General features: G+C 35.6%; 1 protein-coding gene across 1 annotated transcript in view; it reads right to left on the reverse strand.

Moving 5' to 3' along the window:
* The window catches only part of IL1R2 (interleukin 1 receptor type 2), a 42,647-nt gene that overhangs the window by 7,270 nt on the left and 11,544 nt on the right, over positions 1-23,833 (reverse strand). The window contains exons 2-6 of the mRNA XM_074192231.1: positions 14,589-14,713; positions 12,868-13,123; positions 7,634-7,814; positions 4,346-4,520; positions 914-976 (exon numbers count right to left, since the gene is read on the reverse strand). Of these exons, the coding sequence (XP_074048332.1) occupies positions 914-976; positions 4,346-4,520; positions 7,634-7,814; positions 12,868-13,123; positions 14,589-14,713 (800 nt within the window). The remainder of the gene's footprint in view (positions 1-913; positions 977-4,345; positions 4,521-7,633; positions 7,815-12,867; positions 13,124-14,588; positions 14,714-23,833) is intronic.

Genomic DNA, 23,833 nt, shown 5'->3' on the forward strand with positions numbered 1-23,833 from the left:
ACTATGAATTGGAGGTATCTGGGTCCTCAAAGACTAGGCCAGAAGAGAGGAGGGAAGCTCTGACTGCTACAATCAAGTGTGAACCTACTAGTAGATTGTGTGCATGCAAATTGAGGACCAACTTAGCTGAATTCAGGGTGGCTATTCACCAAGACGGGTTAAAGAGATCATTGTTTTAGCCACTGTAACTTGTAGAGACCTGCCACTTGTTTTGGTGGAAAGAATAACTACATCAATAAAATTACTGATTGTTGAAATGATAACAATAATAATAGCTACTCTTTAAAGTTACAAAATACTTTACAGCTACTATTTCTTTTGATTTTCACAAAAATCCTAGAAGATTGGTACCATTAGTATTATTCCCGTTTTATAGATGAGGAAACAGATATAGACAGAGATTAAGCAACTTGCCTATGATTACACACTGGTATTTGAGGCCACATTTGAATTCAGGTCTTCCTGACTCCAATACCACCACTCTTATCTACTGCACCTTGTAGCTGCCTTAATCAATGCCTAATTAATTTAACTCTCATCTATAAAGTGAGAGAGTTGGACTAGATCACTTATCACTAGTCTAAGTCAGAGATTTTAACCTTTTAGTGTGTGTCCTGGATGTCTCTAGAAGTCTGATATGACCCAAGGACACTTTTTAACAAAAAAAAAGTAATTAAAGGAAATGTTCAATTTCAGTTAGAAGTGAGAAAAAATCAAAATGCAATTGTTCCCTCATTCAAATTCAAAGATGGAAATCTGTCTATGTACCCTAGGTTAAAAACTCCTTCTCTATAGTTTATAGCTTCCAGAGCCAAATTTATGATCTTATGCTGAGAAATCTACTCTTGTTTCATTATTATAATGAGTACATTATGAGCACTTTGGGTTTGAAGAAGTCATTGAAGGGCCTTACCAAGAGAAGTCAATACAGTCTTATTAGGTTCAATAATCACAGGCATGGTTTCCTCCTTTTTTTCTGGGAAGGGAAGAAACAGAAATTTCATTAGGAAAATAGCAGTTCCAGGAAAGCCAAAGTGTTAGAAGAGATAACAGCTGTCATCTGGATTTTCAGCTAGTGGCTATGTCCTATTGTTTGCCTTAATTAGGTTCTACTTTATTCCCTGTACATATCACCAGATTTATCCTTTTATTTTTGCAAAGGAAATAGTCTCTCCACAAGACTGGAGCAACTTGGGTCACTGCCTTTCCCAGAAGAGTAATTACCAGAAAAGGTCAGTGCTAAATAAATGATAATAAACTCTCATTCTGGACACCATGGCAGACAATTAACCATTCCCCATCCCAGGCTTTTGTAAAGCTGCTACATTTGTATCATTATTATAAGAATTCTGATCATAAAGTTAACTACAGTTGTTAAACTAACCAGCAATGTTAACATCAACTTTGGATAAAATTAGCAAAAAATAAAATAAAAATTTAAATAACCATTAGAATGATTCATTAAAATGAAGTAACAATTTTCTAAAATAAAATAACCAACCAAATATTGAGTAGATACAAACACTTGGCAATCTTGCCCAAGAATCAAGAGAGAAGCTCCCTCTAAAGTAGCCTTGTTTGGTCATGAACCCCTTTGGCAGACTGGTGAAATCTATGAATCCCTTCTCAGGATATTGATTTTTAAAGACATAAAATAAAATACCTAGAATTGGAAAAATGCATTAAAATATAGTTATCAAATCTTTTTCAAGAACAATAAGTTGTGAAGTTAAGATTTGCCTAAAAGATAAAATTTGGGAGGATCCACTATAAAAATTCACACACTTGCAAAAACTCAGCTGTTGCCCTCACCCAAAGTTTCCAACTTCTGATTCTTGTCTTTGAACTAAGGTGCTGTGATTCAAAGAGACCCTCTGTCAAAATCCAATTTCTCTTGAAAGGTGGTATATAAATCACATTCATTCATTGACATCCAGAATTAATTTACCAGAATTCTAATTTTGAACAGCAGAAAACAGATTCCCAAGGGAATGAAACATTAGAAAGGAAGGTTTTGCAGGGGTAAAGGAATGGAGTACTACCTGATAAAGTGACCTTCACATGGACTATCACAAGGAATCTTATTTCATCCAGTGAGCAGCAGGAAGTAGTTACAAGGATAGGTCAAAAAGGTTCCACCAGGAGATGAGGTGATGCCCGCAAAATACATCAGCCCATCTACTCTCCCACTTAAAACAGAGATGTTTCAGATAAGGAAATGTATAAATGCTGGGTAGCAGTTGATCAATGTATTTAGTTATCTAATAATAGAGTAATGCTTCTATCTTCCATTCAAAGCTATTACCATAAAAAAGTCAGTTCTCAGGGTTTTCTTGGTTTAAAGTCTGCCTCTGGGAGGCAAGCAGGAGCACTGCCTTTACTAAATCTCAAAAAAGTCATCTTGGAGACATTATACTGAATAAAACGTATGGTTGCTGCCCTCTCATGTTCCTTGGCAATATTGCACTGACCAGATCATTTCAGAATCACAGTTTTTAGGGTTGGCAAAGACAATATCACTATAATGGGCGTCTAAGAATGAGAGCTGTACTTTAAGCGTATGGTGTAGATTCAACAGCTCCACAGAATATTCCTTAAGTGATCTTAGAAAAGTCACCCTCACCCCTATTCTGAGCTTCAGTTTGTCATAGAAGAGATCACTGCGTAGATTGGACTAGATGATCTCTTAGAGCCCTTTCCAGGTTTTTGATTTTGAGTCATTATTTACATATGATGGGGTATGATTATTCAGAGCAGTGTTATATCACAGACAGACATGGGACTGGGTCCTACCTTAGCTATATTGTAGCCAAGTGACCTCAAGCAAGTTACCCAGCCTTTCAGGATTCCAGGAAACTTTCTGTTACTATAAATTTTGTTCAATTCAATCGTTTCTAATTGTGTCAACTTTTCATACCCAATTTGGGCTTGTTTTGACAAAGTGGTTTTGCTATTTCCTTTTCCTGCTCATTTTATAGATGAGGAAACTGAGGCTAACAGGGTTCAGTAACTAGCCCCCAGTCTAGTTAATAAATTAATGTTAACCTAAGTGTCTGAGGTCAGATACTGGTGTGGCACTCTATCCATCCTGCCACCTATAGAGAAGGGTTAAAGAAGGAATACCCTCCCTAGACTTTTCCTACACTATTGAAATCATAGATCTTAACTCCTTAAGAGTAGGGGTGGTTTTATTCTTTATATTTGTTCTCTAACACCTAACATGTACTGGGCACATGATAGTTGTTGACTGACCAACAATAGGTGACAATACACAATAAGTACAGTAATTAGCTTTTATTTTGTTACTGTAAAACAAAAAAAAGTCTCTTTCCAAATTTCCCAGGTTTTAAAATTAAACATTTTATTTCTTCAGTTTTCTAAAGTCCTTGTAATTTTAGATTGTAAAGCTAAAAGGTGTAGATATATAACTGTTATTCCCAGCACTGATAAACTGAGAGTATAAAATTTTCTGGTCTATTCTTCACAAGACTAATGAAGAATCCAGTGTCACAATTGGCTAGATATGGCCCAAAAGGGAGATAAGTTACTGTTATATATAGATAGATATAAATAATATAGATATATAGATACAAATAGATAATTGTTTTCTCAAAATAGAATATCCCACCATATTCTGGGCCACAATTTCTTCACATCTATAAAATGAAAGAGTTGAACTAGGTAGCCTAATTTAATATTCCTTCCAAAAGTAAATCTTTGATTGTAAGAATTAGGGACTACACTTGTGATTTCATTGGTTCATGAAACTGTCAGACCAGGGAACTCCCAATTCAGCATCTTTTGTGTAATCTATAGTTTTAAAGAATTGTCTATGGGGTAGCTAGGTGTCACAGAGGATAGAGCACCAGCCCTGGAATCAGGAGGACCTAAGTTCAAATCCAGCCTCAGACAGTTAATATTTACCTAGTTGTATGACCGTGGACAAGACTTAACCCCATTGCCTTGTAAAAAGAAAAAAAATTAAAAAGAACTGATTGAGGAGGCCTAAAATAAATTTAAAAAAAAAAAAGAATTGTCTGGCACTGACAGATTAAGTGTCTTGCCCAATATCTCTCAGAGGTAGGACCTGATTCCAGAAATTCTTGGTCAGCCCTCTATCCACTATACAATGCTGCTTCTACAAGCTTAAATTTCTCTCAGATTACTGTATTATCACATCTAGAAGTGGCCAAAGCTATACTACAATATATATACATATATATATATATATATATATATATATATATATATATATATATATGGACCTCTTATGTTCCAATTCTACAAACTCATTATGGCCGAGGTGAAAAAAACAAATTAAAAATAATATATTGCCAATACTTACTTATGACTTGTAGTTTAACGTGCCTAGTGATGTTATACTTCACACCTTCATAGACAAAAGGCAGTTCACAGGTATAGTAACCAGAATTATCCAATGTCACATTGTTTATGAGGCAGTAAATGGATCCTTTCAAAATTGAAAACTTCTTGTTGCTTTGGTCCAAAAGCACTGAATCCTTTGAGAAATGTTTTTAAGCATTACCTTCTATTGTTTGACATGCAGAAATAGAATCATCACTGGCACCTTACTGCTTCTCTTCACTCTTAAACCAAATAAGTATTTACCATGAATCAGGCACTAGGTACTTTGGACAGTAGCAAAATATTTGCTCCTCTAATATACTAAATGTCCCTTTTGTTGTATAGTCATGGAGTAGTTTCACCAGAATGTGGAAATTCTTAGAGATAATAAACAAAACCTTACTGCTGATATCTTCCTCTGAAATTATTGTCTGTCATCCTGACTTCTATCTTGCCACTGGACTTCAAAGACTGGAAGAGAGAGTAAGGCTGATGACTTTATGCTGCTCTAATTTACTAATCCAATTCACAAGTGAGACTTCACCCTGCAATATTATTAATCCACTCAAAAAAACAAAGAACAATCTTCCATTTATACTAGAATTAAATTACTGCTATTGTGGTTGTTATTATCATTTCAAATGCCAAGATAAATTCCTTGAGGAAGATTTTAAAAAGATTAATGAACTATATGTATACAAAACAAGAGAAGAAAATGCAAAAAAATCACAAATATTAAGTCCCTTTATCTTTGAAATATGCCATCTTTTTTAAAAAGAGTACAATTGAGGCAGAATTAGAATAAAGGTATTTCTGACTCCAAATCTTTTTTTCTCTATGTACTTGCAGTCCTTTAAATTGTAAATACCTCAGTGGCACAGATCCTGCTTTTTTCTTTTCTTCATATTCTCAATTTATCACATTTGTAGCTATTATAATTGCATTTAAATTATTGCTGTTATGTGGAGGAATACTACTGCATGGAAGAAATGATAAACTGGATGATTTTAGAAAAACATGGAGAGACTTGCATGAAATAATGAAGCAGAATCAAGAAAATGTTTAATATAGCAACTACAATATTGTTCAAAGAATAACTATGAACAACGAAGCTATACTCAAATCAACTACAAAGGATATATGAAAAATGATACCATCCACCTCCAGAGGAAAAACTAATAGCATGCATATACACACATATACACACATATACATATATACATTATAATATCTATGTATGTATTTCTGAGTATATATATATATATATATATATACAAAACTGTGTATATATACATACTTTCTCTAGTGCGAAATAGGAAGGGAAGGAGAAAGAAAACTTGAATCTTAAAATATAACAAAAATAATTTAATTTAATTTAAAAATAAATTATTGCTATTGTGGTTGTTATTATCATTTCAAACACCAAGATAAATTCCTCGAGGAAGATTTTATAAAGATTACTGCACTATAGGTATACAAAAATGAGAGAAGAGAATGCAAAAATAAATCACAAATATAAAAATATTCCAGTCCAGGAAGAGAAAGAAAATGATATCTAAAAAAGATTGCTTTTTCCTTTAAGTAAAAGAAACAATTGCCCCAATTCTCTGCATAACAGATGGACCGTGATCGAAAGCCCATGAAAAATTTTGTTTAAAGGTAAATGCTGTCCTTGTTCAAACCCAGTCAACATCTAAGCCGTCCATATGATAATTATTTACATGTATTTTCCACTTACCAAATTTTATTATTTCATTTGGTCTTCATAGCATTTTATGAACTAAGACATGTAACTCTGGCTATCTCAACAACAAACAAGAACAACCAAGATGGAACAACTAATAAGTAGGACTACAAGTTGAGACTTAAACCAAAACCTTGCAACCCTAAGACCATTGTTATTTCCTCATGTTCTACAGCCCCAAATTTTGCCAATGACCAACAAACTTAACAGTGAGGACCTAATTCTTCCTAAAGTAGAAACTGTTTTAGATTCTCTTTATAATAAATATTATTAATTGTTCTGTTTTTTAATAGAGGTTGATAGAAATTATGTTCTGTAATTTTCAGTTGTATCCAACTCTTTGTGACCCCCTTTGGGGTTTTCTTGGCAAAGATACTGGAGTGATTTGCCATTTCCTTCTCCAACTCATTTTACAGATGAGGAAACTGAGACAAACAGACATAAGTGCTTTGCCCAGGCTTATAGATCTAGTAAGTGCCTGAGGCCAGATTTGAACAGAGGAAGATGAGTCTTCAGCTCTAGCTGAGCAATTAAAAGCATCATCTCTTTCTGAACTCCAGTATGTTCCATTCACATTATTTCTCGACTTATAATATAAACCTCTTTGAGAAAACAAAATTTCTTAAATTTGTTTGGTTTAAAAATTATTTCTACAAATATCATCCATCTTGATTTCTCTCTGCTGCACTCCTGACTCTCCAGACTTTGCCTGGAATGCAATAGGAAACCTCTTTACCTTGGAAAGTCATTTCCCTGTGGACTTTTCACACTGAAAGTCACCTCTACCACACCAAGTCCCTCTGATTGACTGGTTCCTCCCAGACTCTCTATTTTAAGAAAGCCACCCAAGCTAAACATGTCTTCACTTCTCTGCAAACTTTCTCTACAATGGCTCTTCATTGGAAACTTTTATTTATTCTACTTGTACTTTTTAAGGTTCATTTTACATGTCCTCCTCCACTATTCAAGCTCCCTAAGGTCAAAGGCTCTCTTTTTTTTCTGCTTATGCCTGTATTGCCAGCACTTAGCAAAAATTAATTGACCAAACGTTTATAAGGTTAATTGTTTGGTACTCTTTTTTATTTAACATTTTTATTATGAACTTAATAATCAATCACAAACAACCACAAAAACTTCAGTAAACAAAGAATTTTTTAAATGATTTTTTTCATGTTTTAGATGCAAATGCTTTTAAAAAAATATAAGCACATATTTTCTAATTTAAAGATGGAGCTAAATTATACTCCAATCAACTGCAGTGCTTTATTATGGAATATTGATCCTTACTTCTTAGCTCACTTTCCTCCTAGCTCTTATCTATCCTCCCTAAATAAGGAAACTTTACTTAATATTTAAGGACTTGTTTAAATGTATTTTTTAAAAGGACAAGAAACATTAAAAGTTAATGCAAAAGGATAGGAAGCATTATCATGTGGCTAACAACATAATGAATTTACATATTCCAACCTAACCATATTCTTACCTAATAAATGGAATACAAATTTTAGGGGTATATATATATACCTTGTACCATTTTATTTCCATGTTATTTTTGTCTTGGATAAAATAACTTATTTCAGGGCACACTAGATGTCCAGCACCAGAAGAGATTAGAGTTTGACGATAGGAAATGTATTGCAGAGATACTTCTGTCTTCTTAAAGAGCTTTAACTCAACAGACATTGTGGCACAATAAGATTCATTCCTGTAAAAAAGATGATAGATGGCATTTTGTTATACCATACACATGTAGAAGTAATGTCAAAGAGACAGAACAGTATAATAAGCATTTGATCAGAAGACTTGGATTCAATTCCAGGTTCTACAATTTCCTAATTATTAAAACCCTTCCTAATTACTGTGTCTTTCTCAGTCTCAGTTTCCACATTCATAAAGAAGCCATAATAATTGTCCAATCTCATTCCCAGGTTTATCAGGTTGATCAAATGAAATAATGCATATGGTGATGCTTTCTAAATTATGAAAGTCTAGAGGAATATAAGATTATGTATTAAATTATACATCATGATAATATTGAAGGAATATTATTATCAATACTTTGAGTTTAATGTGGCATATATTTGCATAGATTTTATAATTTATAATTCATCTTCATCAAAAAATAAATATCATGAGAGAGGATTTAACATTACAGATAACCTTTCTACATGACAAAGGGGCACCTTCAAAACATTCTGCTTGTCTTTTGACAAGAAGTCCAATGTATCATAAGGTTTAGAACTAGAAGAAACCTCACAAGTAATTTATTCAAGTACAAACACTTCTACAGCATCCTAAACAAGTGGCCTTCCAGATTTTGTTTAAAAAGTGGGGCAGCTAGGTGGTACAGTGGATAGAGCACTGGCCCTGGAGTCAGGAGGATCTGAATTCAAATCTGGTCTCAGACACTTAATAATTACCTAGCTATATGATGCTGGGCAAGTCACTTAACCCACCGCCTTGCAAAAAACTAAATAAATAAATAAACAGACAAACAAATAAATAAATAAACAAATGAATGAATGAATTAATGGACGAATAAATAAATAAATAAATGGGTGAATGGATGAATGGATAGATAGGTAGATAGATAGATAGATAGATAGATAGATAGATAGATAGATAGATAAGGGAAAAGTCACTATATTCCAAGGCAACTCTTGAACATTTCCACAGTTCTCATTGTTAGAAAGTTTTCCCTATGTCAAGTCAAAAATTACCTTCATACACTCTCCATTCATTGTTTCTAGTTCTGTCCTCAGAGCCAAGTAGAAAATTCTAATCTATCCCTAAAATTATTTTTCATTTATTGTATATGTTGTATACATGTTGTTCATTCCTTGCCCAACTAGCATGAAAGCTCTTTGAAGTCAGGAACTAGCTCTTATTTGTCTTTTTATTCTCCAAGTCTTATTCAGTGCCCAATTCCTGGTAACAGTTTTTAAACACAGTATTTAAATGAATCAGGCTGAATTGAAGGCAGAAATACATACATACATACATATATACATATATATATATATGAATATATAGTCTGTTATATATTGCCTCTGTAACTTTGGGTAAGTCACTGTGGTTCATGTTCTCCTGTCAAGATGAGGTAGCTGAATTAAACTAGATGGTCTTGAAAGTCTTCTTTAGCTTTTGATCTACAAACATATCATGTGTGTGAGTCTGTGTGTGTATACACACAAAAATAAAATATATAGATAAAATAAAAAATAAAAGTATAAAATATCTATTTAATATAGATATGTCCGAATATATGTATATTGTATCACGTATATATCTATATGCATATATATATATACATATATATGCTAAAACAATTGCACTTGTCCCTCTCCCAACTCCAAGTTACTCAATCATCCTGGCTAAATCAGTGCTAGTTTTCCCGGCAGCCTAATATTTATTATGATAGACCCAGGCTAAGTTAAGGGTCTTTTGTTCCTACAATCCTAAACCTAGTTCAGCCTCCTGGAGATTTCCCTTATCCCAGTTTCCCAAACTTGGAAGTCAACCCAGCATTTCAGGGAATGGACTTGGCAAAATCATAGCAGGAAAACTCATTTCTGTGAAAAAAAAATCTTGGTGAATCACAAGTCTGTTTTTACAAAATGTTGCTAATACTCTAAGAAGTGAGAGCGTAAGCCTCATCTTGTATTGCTAGAAATACAACACATTCAATAGATAATTTCTGTTGTAATCCCTAGTCAAAAAAAAAATTAAAAACCTAGTTTATTTTAATACCTTTAAAAAATCTTAAAAAGCAAAAACTATCATCTCTTATTAGGCATTTTCTTAAAATTAAGAATTTTTAAAGGTGAGAGAAAAAATGCCACTTTCGGCACAGGGTCTTCTCTTTTTCAGTTATCACCTGCTTGGGAAAATTCTCTTGCATTGAGAATATCCTTATGTAATGGGGGTTCTTTAGTGTCATAGACCCCTTTAATAGTCTAGACTCTAGAGAAATCTGTGAGCCCTTTCCTATGTGTATTTTTAAATACAAAAATTACTTAAGATTTCAAAGGAAATTATATTGAACTAGTTATAAAAATTTACTTTTAACTCACATACTCCAAGTTACAAACCCCAAAGATAATGGAGAAAGGATTAAATTTTGAATCACTTGACAGCTGGATTTGAACTCCTCAAATTTCTTAACTACATGACCATGTATAAGACTTTTCATTATTCTGTCTATATTTCCTTATCGTCATTTACAAATGAGGTTAAATAACAGGCCTAGTGTCTACCTCACAGGATTGTTGTGGAGATCAAATGGGATGATGGATCTAAACTGTTTTGCAAATTTTAAAACATTATATATAATCACAATAACTAATTGCCATTACAATATTTTTGTTGTTGTTCAATTGGGTCCAACTCTTTATACCCATTTAAGGGTTTTCTTGGCAAAGATACTGGAAGAGATTTGACATTTCCTTCACCAACTCATTTCACAGATGAGTAAACTGAGATAAATATGCTTAAGAGAAATGTCCAAAATCCAAATTCAGTATCTAAGGCTGCATTTGAACTTCCTGACTGCAAGCCGAGCACACTGCCCAGTATATGGGCACTAGACACCTATTGTAAATTATAACCTTCACCAAGAAGACATGCCATAAGAAAATAGGTGATTTCTATTAAGACCAAGAAAGATATAGGGGCAGCTGGGTGGTGTAGTGGATAAAGCACAGGCCCTGGAGTCAGGAGTACCTGGGTTCAAATCCGGTCTCAGACACTTAATAATTACCTAGCTGTGTGGCCTTGGGCAAGCCACTTAACCCCATTTGCCTTGCAAAAACCAAAAACTAAATAAATAATCAGGATACTGTGGTTATGTTAAATTAATGTTGTATTGAAAATTGAAATCTTTCCCTCTACTAATTATTACTTGGTTTTTTTTAGGTTCCACTGCACCACCTAGCAGCCCCTCTTCCCCTCTACTAGTGACAGTGGAGATTTCTATCCAGCTGAAAAAGCTTAGCATGGATCAGGTAACATTGCATGGTCATGGGTCAAGGATCAGCCTCCTTAAATTTGAAAAGACTCATCACCAGAGGGTAGGCCACTGAAAATTTATGATCAGAGAAACTCATGAAGATCGTTAATGAAAGTCCAGAGAGGCAAGAATATATGGAAAAAATATTCACAATAAATATGTCATTGATATTTGAAATATTGAAGGATAAGCTGAAATTGGAAAGTGTTAGATCCCCTTCCTCCAATTATTAGTGCTCTCTTTCACAAATTATTTTGTATTTAATTACTTTACATTTATCCTACATATAAATTTTAATAACTTAAAGTTTTATCAAGACTTTGGGGAGCACCATGATCTTCTCAATGAGATATGATCATGCTCAAAACTTACATATCCTTTTATTTGACCTCACATGCATTCATCCTGTGTTATATTTATTGCAACACTGCAGTTACATTACAAGCTTTTGGAAGGCAGAGACCACAGTTTATTTCATCTTTGTAACCACACCACATATATGACCCAAAGTCTACTACATAGTAAAGTTTAATAAATTGAACAGAATTATGTTAAGCATTTCTTCTGTTTTTTAAAATGCAATTTCCAGGAAGGTTTTGCAACACTTTTGCTTTATTCAGAAAGGAAAATGAACTAGAGTTGGAAGAGATATGGAGGAAAAAGTGGAAGTGAGGGTCTTTTTTTCACTCACTAATCAATCAATAAGAATTTATTAAGTGCCTACTGTGTGCTAGGGCAACTAGGTAGTAGAGTGGGTAGAGTACCAGGCTTTGAAGAAAGGAAGACCTGAATTCAAATGCAGTTTCAGATATCAGCTGGGTGACCTTGGATAAGTCATTTAACTCTATTACTTATTCTGTAAAATAAACTGGAGAAGAAAAGAGCAAAGTACTCTAGTAACTTTGCCAAGAAAATCCCAAATGGGAGCAAAAAGAAATACACAGAACAGCAACCACTATGTGCTGGTACAATATTGTACATACAAAGACAAAAATGAAACAGTTGCTGCCCTCAAGAACTGACATTCTACCTAAGGAAGGTCTTCTCCTCAATCAAGTTTTTCAAGATAACTACAAAGAAGAGCAACGCCAGTCCTGTTGAAATAAGGGGAGTCATGTGTTAAAATAACAGAGCTGGAGGTGGAGTCAAGATGGTAGAGTGAGAAGAAGCCATTGATCCGGGCTCAGCACGTCTCTTTTTCTCAACAATCTAGAAAATATCTCTCTCCAAAATCTGACCAAGAAAGAAAAGAAAAGTTGCAGTGAGTTGTTTTTCTATTACATGGCAGCTTAGGGAGAGAGACTGACAGAGAGATATGTAGAAACTGGGTTACACACCCATACACACTACACAGAGACACATATCACACCACATATGCATATAGACAGACACTACATACATCACACACAGAGAGACACACACCAGACACACGACAGAGAGACATACACCACAAACATACCACATACCTCACACACACACACACACACACACACACACATCACACCATACACAAGAAGACACACCACACACACAAACACAATACCATACACATGCAGACACACACCACACAGAGACATATAACATAACACACACAACACACATGCAGACACACACTACACATCCATACAGAGACACACACCTCACACACACACCACACACACACACACACACACACACACACACACACACACAAAACATCCATTTCCCCTTCCAAGCCCAACCCCAACATTACTTCACAGACAGTTATTACCTAAAGGTGCAAATATAAGTTCCTGCATCCTCCAGGAATGTTGGCACAATCCACAGAGCATCATCCTTTGTCCACATTCGACTGGAATTACCAGTTTCTGGAACAATGTTCTCAGAATCATTTTTATGCCATGATAGGTTGTAGTGGAGGCTGAAGAAGACCCTGTTGTGGAGCTTCGGGAAGGGGCTGTTCAGGACCACAGGCTCTCCTTCCTCCTTGAGTTTTGGAAAATACTTGCCAAGGTATTGGCAGCTTCCTGCAGTCAGAAGAATCAGAAATATCATTTGATTTTTATTTCTTGCACCCGAGGGAATAAGCAGCAGTGAAAACAGAGCTCTGGAATTGGAGCCAGGATCCGGGGTGTGATACCCAGGGTATCACATGCTTCTTTGTGTGACTTTAAGCAAGTCACTGGCTATAGACATTCTCTCTGGCCATTCTCCCCATGCCTGTTATGTTCTCCCTCCTCCACTCCAACTATTTGCTTCCAACTAAAATCCCATCTCTTACAAGAAGTTTTCCTAACTCTTCTGGATTCTAGTGCTTTCCCCTCTGCTAATTATTTCCTATTTATCAGGAGGATAACTTGCTTTGTATACATTTGTTTACACATTGTCTTAATGTAAGCTCCTTGAGGGCAGGAACAATGTTTAGCCTTTCTTCTAGGTTCAGTTCTTATGTCTCTACTAACCATGTGACCTTGGCAAATCTTATAGTAAGAATGATGGATTTGGATACAGAGAAGTTTGTGATCTGTCTGGTCATAGACACCTCACTTCCTCTCTGAGTCTGTTTCCTCACCTGTAAAATGAGTAAATTGGCCTCAAAGCTCCTTTTCAATTCAAAAATCTATATTCTAGGGTGATAATACTTCATTTTAGGACTACAGGAACTCAAAGATCCTTTGGTCTAGACTCACATTTATTAATCCCTGATTTTACAGGGTCCAAATTTGAGTTCTCTTCTGACAGAAGTCCTTCCAGTTCAAAATCTATGGTTGGGGTGGCTAGGTTGCCCAGTGGATAGAGCACTGGCCCTGGAGTCAGGAATACCCGAGTTCAAATCCGACCTCAGACACTTAATAATTACCTAGCTGTGTGGCCTTGGGAAAGCTACTTAACCCTATTTGCCTTGCAAAAACCTAAAAAAAAAAAAAATCTATGACCACAGATTTCTACAACAATATATTAACCATGTCTGAACCATGTCAAAACCATGTTCAATCCAGTCTCAAAAAAAAAATGCTCTGACATTTCAAAGAAGGATAAATGACAAAGCCAGTTCTGATGAAAATGAAAATGAAAATAACCAAATGATCTGATCACCTTTCCCTCTTTCCCTCCATCTGAAGGGATTCTTCCCCCTGGGAACTCCCTCTTTGTTTGACCCCTTATGGTTGGAGCAACTTGGAATATCTGTCTTTGTATCCCTAGTGGGTACCTGGCCTGCATAAAGAACTTGAGAAATGTTTGGTGATTGACTCACTGAGCTGTGGGAGCCAGCATATGGTCTTCACATGTAGTAAACTGGCAATAAACATTTGTTGCATTGGATTTGCCTACTGAACTGAGTTGTTCATATTTTACTTTTTTTTTTCAGTTATTGTCACATATATTGGCAGCCTCTGAGATGCCATATTCAAATAAATTAATCCCCTTCCACACAGGAAAAGAAATCCCTACAGAAAAACTAGTTTCCACTCATCAGATTTGGCTTTTTACCTTTATTTGTCTCAGGCTGAATGGTGGATGCAGAAACATTCACTGACAATGCACAGAAAAAGAAGAAAAGTCCGAATAATTTCTGAAGGCCAGAAAATGAAATCTGAGGTCCAGGACCTAGAAATCTAGAAAAAGTGAGAAAAGTCACACAGGAAACCACATGTCAACCAAAGTGTGCCCATATCCCCTGAGGACCCTGGGACTAGTAGAATAAATGCGAGGCTGGACCAAGGTTCTCTTGGTTCCTGTGTAGCACTATATAATCCTAGGATTACAGATTTGATGGGAGTTTTTTTTGTCCTTCATTCTTGAAGACCACAACATCAAGGAGGTGATGCCATAGTCAAGCAAATGAATTGGATTCGAGTGAGAGCATGCTGGGCTAAGTCACCAGTCTCACTTTTTTCTCTGGAGTTGTCTGGATCCAGTGACCAGATACGGATCAGGGATGACTGGAGATGGCAATCAAGTTTAAATGACTTGTCCAAGGTCACACAGTTATTAAGTATCAAGTGTCTGACGTTGAATTTGAACTCAGGTCCTCCTGATTCCAGAATTGGTTCTCTAGCCACTGTGCCACCTATTATTGCATAAAGCATTGAGAACTATAATTGGGGCAGGTAGGTTAGAGCACTGACTTTGGAGTCAGAAGGGCAGGAGTTCAAATCCAACTCAGACACTAATTTGACACTAAGTAGCTGGTGTGACCTCTGGCAAGCCACTTAACCCTGATTGTCTCACATTCAGTGGTATCTCCAATCATTCTGATTCATATCTGTCCACTGGACCCAGAGGGCTAGGGAGGAGAAAGTGAGGCTGGTGATCCCTCACCCAAATCCAATTAACATGCTTGTCATGGCCTCACCTTCCTGATGTCATAGTCTTGGAATTGATTGACTTTGTGGTCAAACTTTAGATAATGAGTCTTTCTGAAATCAGTTAGCCTAGGCCTCTACCACAGGTCAGTCCCATCCTTAAATTCATTCTGCCTTTGTAGTTACTGTCCTTGAGTCTCCAGTAACTCACCATCCCTTCCTTACTACAGTGAACTATCAGAGGAGCACATAAGTCAAGGTGCTCAACACAGATGATTAAAGTATAACTTTGTTTTCAGTCAGAAGAGAATTCAAAATTAGACTGAAGATAAAAACCAATTACTGTCCACCAGATTGGATTTGCAGCCATATCTAGCTTTGGATAGAATAGTTGGTGTTTGCCAATAGGACATTTGTTGTGGGTACATGTTGGCCAGTTCTTTGGTCTGGGAGATTTCAGGCACATTTATCTTAGTTTTTTAAAGAATGTGACCCCACCACTGGGGCTGAAGGGTCCTAGAGAACTAATATATTACAATGCAAGATTATTGAGGGCAGGAAATATTTCTTTTCCTTTTTTTTTCTCTTTAAATACCCATAGGCATTTTATAAATGAAATTAAATTTCTTCAGTCCCCTAAGATTAGGATACAGTCTCTACAGATCACAGTAAGTGATTTTCCAGTAGAGTTCTAGAAGTTGTCCTAGGAAACAAGGAAAGTAGGGAAGTTCAAGAGATTATAGGGAGTCAGTTGTAATGCTAGAAGCAAGGCTCAGACAACTACAACTCTAATAAGTCATAGTGAGTGGAAGGGAAGTGAGTTGAAATGGCTCTTTAGATCATTAATTTCAGATTACAAAAACTAGAAACTCCAAAGAATAAAACCAAAGATAGAACTTGCTACAAGAATGATCAATATATGTCAAGAGTTTGATTCAATTTGACAAATATTTATGAAGTGGTATAATTGAAAGACCTAAAAGAAAGCTCTAGGGGAAGAAGACATGAGTTCAAATTCTGCCTCTGATATTTACTACCTGAATGCTTTAGACAAGTTACTTAAACTCCCTGGACTTCAGGTTCCACATTTATAAAATGAAAAGATAAATTAGGGGGCAGCTAGGTGGCACAGTGGATAGAGCACCGGCCCTGGGGTCAGAAGAACCTGAGTTCAAATCTGACCTCAGACACTTAATAATTGCCTAGCTGTGTGACCTTCAGCAAGTCATTTAACCCCATTGCCTTAAATTTAAAAAAAAAGAACATTAAACCAAAGATAAATTAGATGGTCTTGGAGATCCTTTCCATCTCTAAGATTATTTGATTCTAAGTGTCCACCATGTATAAGATACCATTGTAGAATGATATTCTAAAACAATAAAATAAAATACAAATCTGCCATCAAAGGGAAGATAAGTGGTACAGTAGATAGAGTGCCAGGTCTAGGGTCATGAAGATGAATCATTGTCCTGAATTTAAATCTGACTTCAGACATTTACTGACTTATATGACCCCTGGGCAAGTCACTTAACCCTTTTGCTATAATTTCTTCATCTGTAAAACGAGCTTGTGAAGGAAATGGCAAACCACTCCAACATCTCTGCCAAGAAAACCCAAAATGGGGTCATGAAGAGTCAGATATGACTGAAAACAACTGCTTTCAAGAAAATTACAATCTGGTGGAGGGAGATAGAAATGTCATGTCAGAAGAAATCCAGGCATGATAGCCAAAATTTCGCACTCTTCTATATTAATAATTATAAGTCAGACAGTAGCTCTTAGGTAAAACTATGACTCTGTGGTGCGCTTTAAAAAGCTCCATACACTCATTTCATAATGAGATGACTAAGAATTGAGGAGAGCTTTGGGAGACTTATTTCCTAGCCCTGGTTCTCATACTAACTAATGTGTGCCTGGGAGATCAATTAACCAATAATATTAAATAACTTCTAAGTGGTAGACACTGTACTGAGCTCTGGGAACACTAATAAAACAAAAATGAACTAATCCCTGACCTCAAGGAGCTCGTATTTTGTCAACAAAACACAAATTTTGAGGGTTTTTTCCTTCAAAATATGAATATTTGTGAGCTCTCTTACAGTCTTCCCATCCTCTGATTCTCTTTCTTTGGAATGTAACAAATAATAAACATTCAAAACTTGGCATGCCCTCTTTCATAAAACATTTCCATGCTTCTCTGATAGTTCATTTTTTTTGTTTATTTTGTGTTTTAAGTAGTGAATCACAAATATCTGGTCAAACCATAGAGATGGTGACTAATTGGGGGTACAGGTCAATCCAAACTAATAAAAAGTCTACATTTTATAAATTTTTAAAAGAAGTAATTTTTTTAAAGGACTTTCTGTTACAAACTAGGACTTTCAAAGCTTAGATAAATTTGTGATAAAGAAGGCTTGAGATCTTTGGTAAATAGAGAACATATTTATTATATTAGAGGATGCTTCTGAAGTATTTAAGAAACAAGTGTTTAAAAATCTATGCATATCCTCTGTGAGTTTATAAATTGTTCATTTGCTTAACAAAGTCCCTTTTTGAGGTGATACAGGCACAAATATGGAAATTGTGTTTTACAATAGTAAACTCTAGTTTAGCCCTGGAGTCAGGAAAATCTGAGTTCAAATACTTATTAATTATGTAACTCTGGATAAGTTGCTTAATCCTTTTTGCCTCAATTTCCTCATCTATAAAATGAGCTGGAGAAAAAAATAGGAAACCATTCCAGTTGCTTTGTTGAGAAAACTCCAAATGGGGTCATGGAGAGCTAGACAAGACTGGAATAACTTGACAACAATAAAAGTAAATATTGAGGAAAGGCACATTCTTTTGAGTCACCTAGATAGTTTTCCTATAGATTGCCAAGATGTTCCAAAAAGAGAGTAAAGTTTGGAGAATAAAATGTAGGGAAGCCTGGATTTGAATCTTCCCTCAGATAGCCACCAGCTGTGTGACCATGGGCACAGACCTCTAGTTGCCTTATCTGTGAAAAGAAAATGATTATTCTAATGCCTACTTCACAGGTTATTGTGACAAAAGCATTTGAGAAACACCAAATAAAAAATGTGAGCTATATTTATTATTGCCACTTGACTGACGCATGTGACTAAATGATCCCCTAGTACCTTGAGCTAGAGTAAGTAGGTGGCACATTGGATAGAGTTGGAGAAGAGGTGTGTTGGGGGGACAGGCTAGAATCAGGAAGACTCATCTTTCTGAGTTAAAATCTGGGTTTACTAGATGTGTGACCCTGGGCAAAGTCACAACACCCTGTTGCCTAAGATCCTCACTTGAAAAATGAAGAAAATGGCAAATCATTCCGGCCTCTTTGTCAAGAAAACCCCATGAGGAGTTGAACACAACTGAAATACTAAATGACAATAGTACCCTGAAAGATTTAAACATGTGTGGGTAGACCCTAGAATGAGGAAACGGTAAAATCAATGAGTGCTTGGAATAGAAGGCATCTACAATTCATATATAGTCATATCACATATAAAGAGTGCTAGGTTTAGTATCTGAAAACATGGGTCAGAATCCAAACTCTCATACATTTTACCTGTGAAACCAAAGGCTCATAAACCTTAGTAGGATGAGACATACAATAACTCTATGAGATGGGTAATGTAAGTATTACTGTCACCATTTTACAGAAAGGAAATTAAAGGTTAGAAAGGGAAAATTGCTGGTAAGTTTTAGTCAGGACCTGAACTCCTGATTCGAGGTCCACCATGATTTCTAGTTTAATACTACAATGTCACCTGATATAAATTAGTCTCTTTGTGTTTCAGCTTCCTCATTTGTTAAATAAGAGAATTTTAGTTCTTTGAGTTTCTTCACTTTTTTCAAGGTTGTTTTTTAATGAATAATCCTTCACCAGGGAGAGGGAGAGATAGAGAAGAAAAAGAGGAATGGGGGGAGAAGGAAGAGAAAAAAAAGCAAGAGGAGAAAAGATGAGAGAGAAAGAGGTGGGAAGGGTAACACTGTGTGACCCTGGGCAAGTCACTTAACTTCTCAATAAATTGTGCTTTAGCTTACTTTCCTGGACTTTTAAGTTGAAAGGAAAGTCTCAGACAGGCATAAACAAAGACACAAAAAGAGACTTAAGCAGAAGCTCCATTTTTTAAGATAAAAACCATTGCTTGGTTCTTTTGGGTTGCTAATGAAAATTCATCACCCTCATTGCAATCTCCAGCAGAAAATTTCCCCTAGAAGATAAACTCTTGGAAGGCAGAGACTATTTTTCACATTATCTTTGTATCTCTGGCACCTGACTCAATGCTCTGTCCACAACAGGTGCTTAATATTTATTTTTGCTTAATTAAATCTATTAATATTGGCATCTTTCCCAACCAATGCTAATTTCAAGTGAATGTGCACTTTCTGGAAACTCAATCTGCTTTTATGAGTCAAAAATGCTTTTACTGAAGATTAACCACAGCAAAGTCTCTAGGATTTAATGCACATCTCAAATAACAGCAAAATGGTTCTGGTTTTTTTTTCCCTTTCATGGTATGTGTCACAGTGGCAATAAATGATATTCTGTTATGGTACAGGATGTGTTGTAAGAATTGAATTCTGAGAGCTTATACTTTATTATAGTCATGTCAGATTGGCTACACATAGTTTCCTATCTTGTTGAAACATGCTTATCTAGTTTGTGAGATGCTAATTGATCTTTGAAATGACTGAATGACTTGTCCTCTTGCTTTCCACTTTTATTCAGGTCCTTCTTCAAAATTATAGCAGGACTTAGTAATCGCTTATCTTTTTTTTCAGTTGTTTTTCACTTATGAGTGATTCTTTGTGATTCCATTTGAGACTTTTTTTTGCAAGGCAAGAGGGTTAAGTGGCTTGCCCAAGGCCACACAGCTAAGTAATTATTAAGTGTCTGAGGCCAGATTTGAACTCAGGTACTCCTGACTCCACTGTACCACCTAGCTGTCCCTGAGATTTTCTTCACAAAGATATCACACAGGTTTGCAGTTTTCTTCTCCAGCTCATTTTATACATGAGGAAACAGAAGTAAGCAGGATGAATGACTTGCACAGGGTCACATGGCTTAGTAAGTCTGAGACTGAATTTGAATTCTTGAAAAAAGTCAAAATAATGGAAATACCACAGCTCTTGGCATCAGGAAATCTGGGTTCAATTTCAAATTCTTAAACAAGTCATTTAAAACTTAAATTTCCTCATGTTATCAATGGGGGAGGTTAGATTTCTAGTTCTCCATGCTTGACATCTCCATGTTATCTTTCACTCTTCCTTCTCCCTCCTTATTCTTTTCTACTGCTACTCCCACCACTCGCAGACCTCATCATTTACCTAGCTAGACTTTCATAGCAGCTTCCTAACTGATTTCTTTCCCTCTAGCCTCTCCTCTTTATCTTCCATGTACATCAAGATGACACTATGTTCTTGAATAAGCATACAACCTCTGGCAGTTTTTATCAAAAGCTCAAAGGACTTGGTTTTCCTAAGAATTCACAAACAATTCTTATTATATTATCAGGGATGTGCTGTAGTCAGCTCCTACTGACTCCCAAGAACACATTGTTAAATTTTCAATGTGAGCATTTACAAGTAGTAAGTATATCTATATCTATATCTATCTATATATATATATATATATATATATATATATATATATATGAGCTTGATTTGTTGTCAAATACTACCAGATTTATTGAGATTAAGATTTAACTGGGAAATATCAAGCAAAATAAATAAAATAGAATAGATCATAGGTAATTTAATATGTAGCTTTCTAAGTCAATATCTCGCCCAGATTTACAGGTCTGAATGGTTTTGAGGTCTCATTTCTATTTAACATCTCAAGTCTAGATTAAAGAAAGTATTACTTTTATAATGTAAGTTAATCTTTTTTTCCAGAATGCTGGTTGTTAAATATTTACAGCACACTTCTAGCCTCTGAACTTCCAGCTTAAAACAAAAAACAAGCCAAAAAAAACCCAAACAAAATTAAAAAAGAAAGTTGGAGAGAGAGGTCTCCAATATGTTGAAAAAATACACACTAGAGGATTTATGGGAAGACAGAACACGTAGCATGAAATGGTATTAATGAACTCATCAATTCAGCTATTTGCATAGCTGAAGGAACACTCCCATCATTGGAATCATCTGGAATCAGAGCTTAGGAACTCTGATTGTGGAAGAAATTGCAGTAGGTTTCCAGCTGTCTATATTATGAGTGACACCATAAGTAAACTATGTTCATGAAAAAATATCTAGCCCTTGAGTGACTTGAGTCAGAGAACTACTGGAGTGTAAAAAGCTAGCTTTCGAGTCATAGTAAAGGTGCAGCAAGCCTATCCCCTGTGTGATTGAGGCAGAGTGGTTAGTTGTTGAGTAAAAGAGGAAAAGTCTCATCTTTTTTATTAGCCAAATGAAACCTGTAGACCACTTTTTTTTAGGTTTTTGCAAGGCAAATGGGGTTAAGTGGCTTGCCCAAGACCACACAGCTAGGTAATCATTAAGTGTCTGAGGTCAGATTTGAACTCAGGTACTCCTGACTCCAGGACCGGTGCTCTATCCACTCCACCACCTAGCCGCCCCTAGACTACTTCTAAGAATTATGTTTTTAAAAGCATAAAATAACATACCACTGGACTATACTCCAAAAGTCAATTATATTGAAATACTTATCAAAAAAATTTTTAAGTTTACAAACCCCAGATTATTTGTGATAGAATGAGTTTGTTGATATACAGAGGTATTATGAGTCTTTGAATCCTGTGACTCCATCAAAATATCTAAACAATCATAATCCTTTATGTGATACTTTAGGGTTTGCAGAGAATTTTATATATATATATATATAAAACATATATTATCTCATTTGATTTTTATAATAATCCTATGAGGTGAAAGTTATAATTCTCCTGATTTTTCAGATAAAGAAACTGAAACTTGAAGAGATTTGCCCAAGGTCACCTAATGACCTAAGTGTTTGAAGCAAAATTCAACTCAAATCTTCTTGATACTAAATTCCCATTCTATTCACTACGCAAAATCCATGGAAATATTTGAATACAATGATGCTCAACATTTACTCAAACCCATTTGGTGTATTCTTTTTGACTGATTAAGTCCACACTCAGTCTGCTATTTCATTTAATGCCATCTGCAGTCTGGTACTTACTTGTCTTTCCAGTCTTATTTCACACTGAGTGCTTTCCTCCATTTGGATTAAGCTCCAACCAAATTGAGCTAATCTCTAGGAACGTAGGTACTTTCCTGTCACTGACCTGCCTTAGACAACTTCATTTTCCTCAAAACAAAAAAAGGAGGTTAGACTAGATAGCCTCTGAGAATCCTTCCAGCTCTAAATCAATGATGTTATAGGACTGTGTCTTCATTCCTCTGCCCACACCACTACCTGTGTCCAAAATACAACTGGGGACACCATAGTACATAGAGTTCCTGGACTGGAGTCAGGAAAACTCAACTTCCTGAATTCAAATCTGGAAAAGACATTTAGCCCTGTTTGCCTCAGTTTCCTCATCTGTAAAAATGAGATGGCAAACCACTCCAGTATCTTTGCCAAGAAAGCTCTAAGCAAGATCACAAGGAGTCTGATCTAACAAAGTTAGAACAATGTTTTGTTCTTGAGTGAATAATGACTTTAATCTTTTGAAAGGCACCCTCACTTAAGGGATGCTATACAACAGATTATCAGAAACCTAGCCACATTTTCTTCTAAGAGCTATCTTAAAAATCTAAAAACAGAGATTTGAATTCTAGGCTTCTGGTCAGGGAGTCATGCTGCAGGACAACAGGAATAGATAAAGCAGAAGTATGGAACAATAGAAGAAGCACTGGATTGGGAGCCAATGAAACCTGAGTTCACATTCCACCTTTGCCATTTACTACTTTGGCAACCTTGGGTTACCTCTTTCTGGACTTCAGTTTCCTCAATTGAAAAAAAATTGAAGTAGAGTAAAATTCCTTCCAGCTCTAAAATCTATGATATTTTGAAAATTTTCTTCATCTATTATCAATTTCCTTAAACTATTCCTATTCTCACTATTTTCCCTTCCAACTCATCCTCCTCCTTTGAATCTACAGGAAGAGGGACTAAATATGCGATATATATCTATATCTATATATCTATATCTATCTATATATATATATATATATATATATATGATAAGTTATACCTTCTCATCTTAGAAGATTGCTTAGGGCAGATATTAGGTAACTTGCTCAAGGTCACACAGCTGGTTTGTATCAGAAGTGAGAATCAAACTCTTGCCTCCCAAACCAACTTGCTATCCACTGAACTACACTGCCTTTTAAAGTCATACCATGGATCAATGCATGAAGCTTTGATTTTGAAAGGCCTTCATACACAGAAGACACAGGATCAACAGAAGCTATTTCCACATATGCTTT

Source organism: Macrotis lagotis, chromosome 6 (genome assembly GCF_037893015.1).
Source record: "Macrotis lagotis isolate mMagLag1 chromosome 6, bilby.v1.9.chrom.fasta, whole genome shotgun sequence".
Lineage (NCBI taxonomy): Eukaryota > Metazoa > Chordata > Mammalia > Peramelemorphia > Peramelidae > Macrotis > Macrotis lagotis.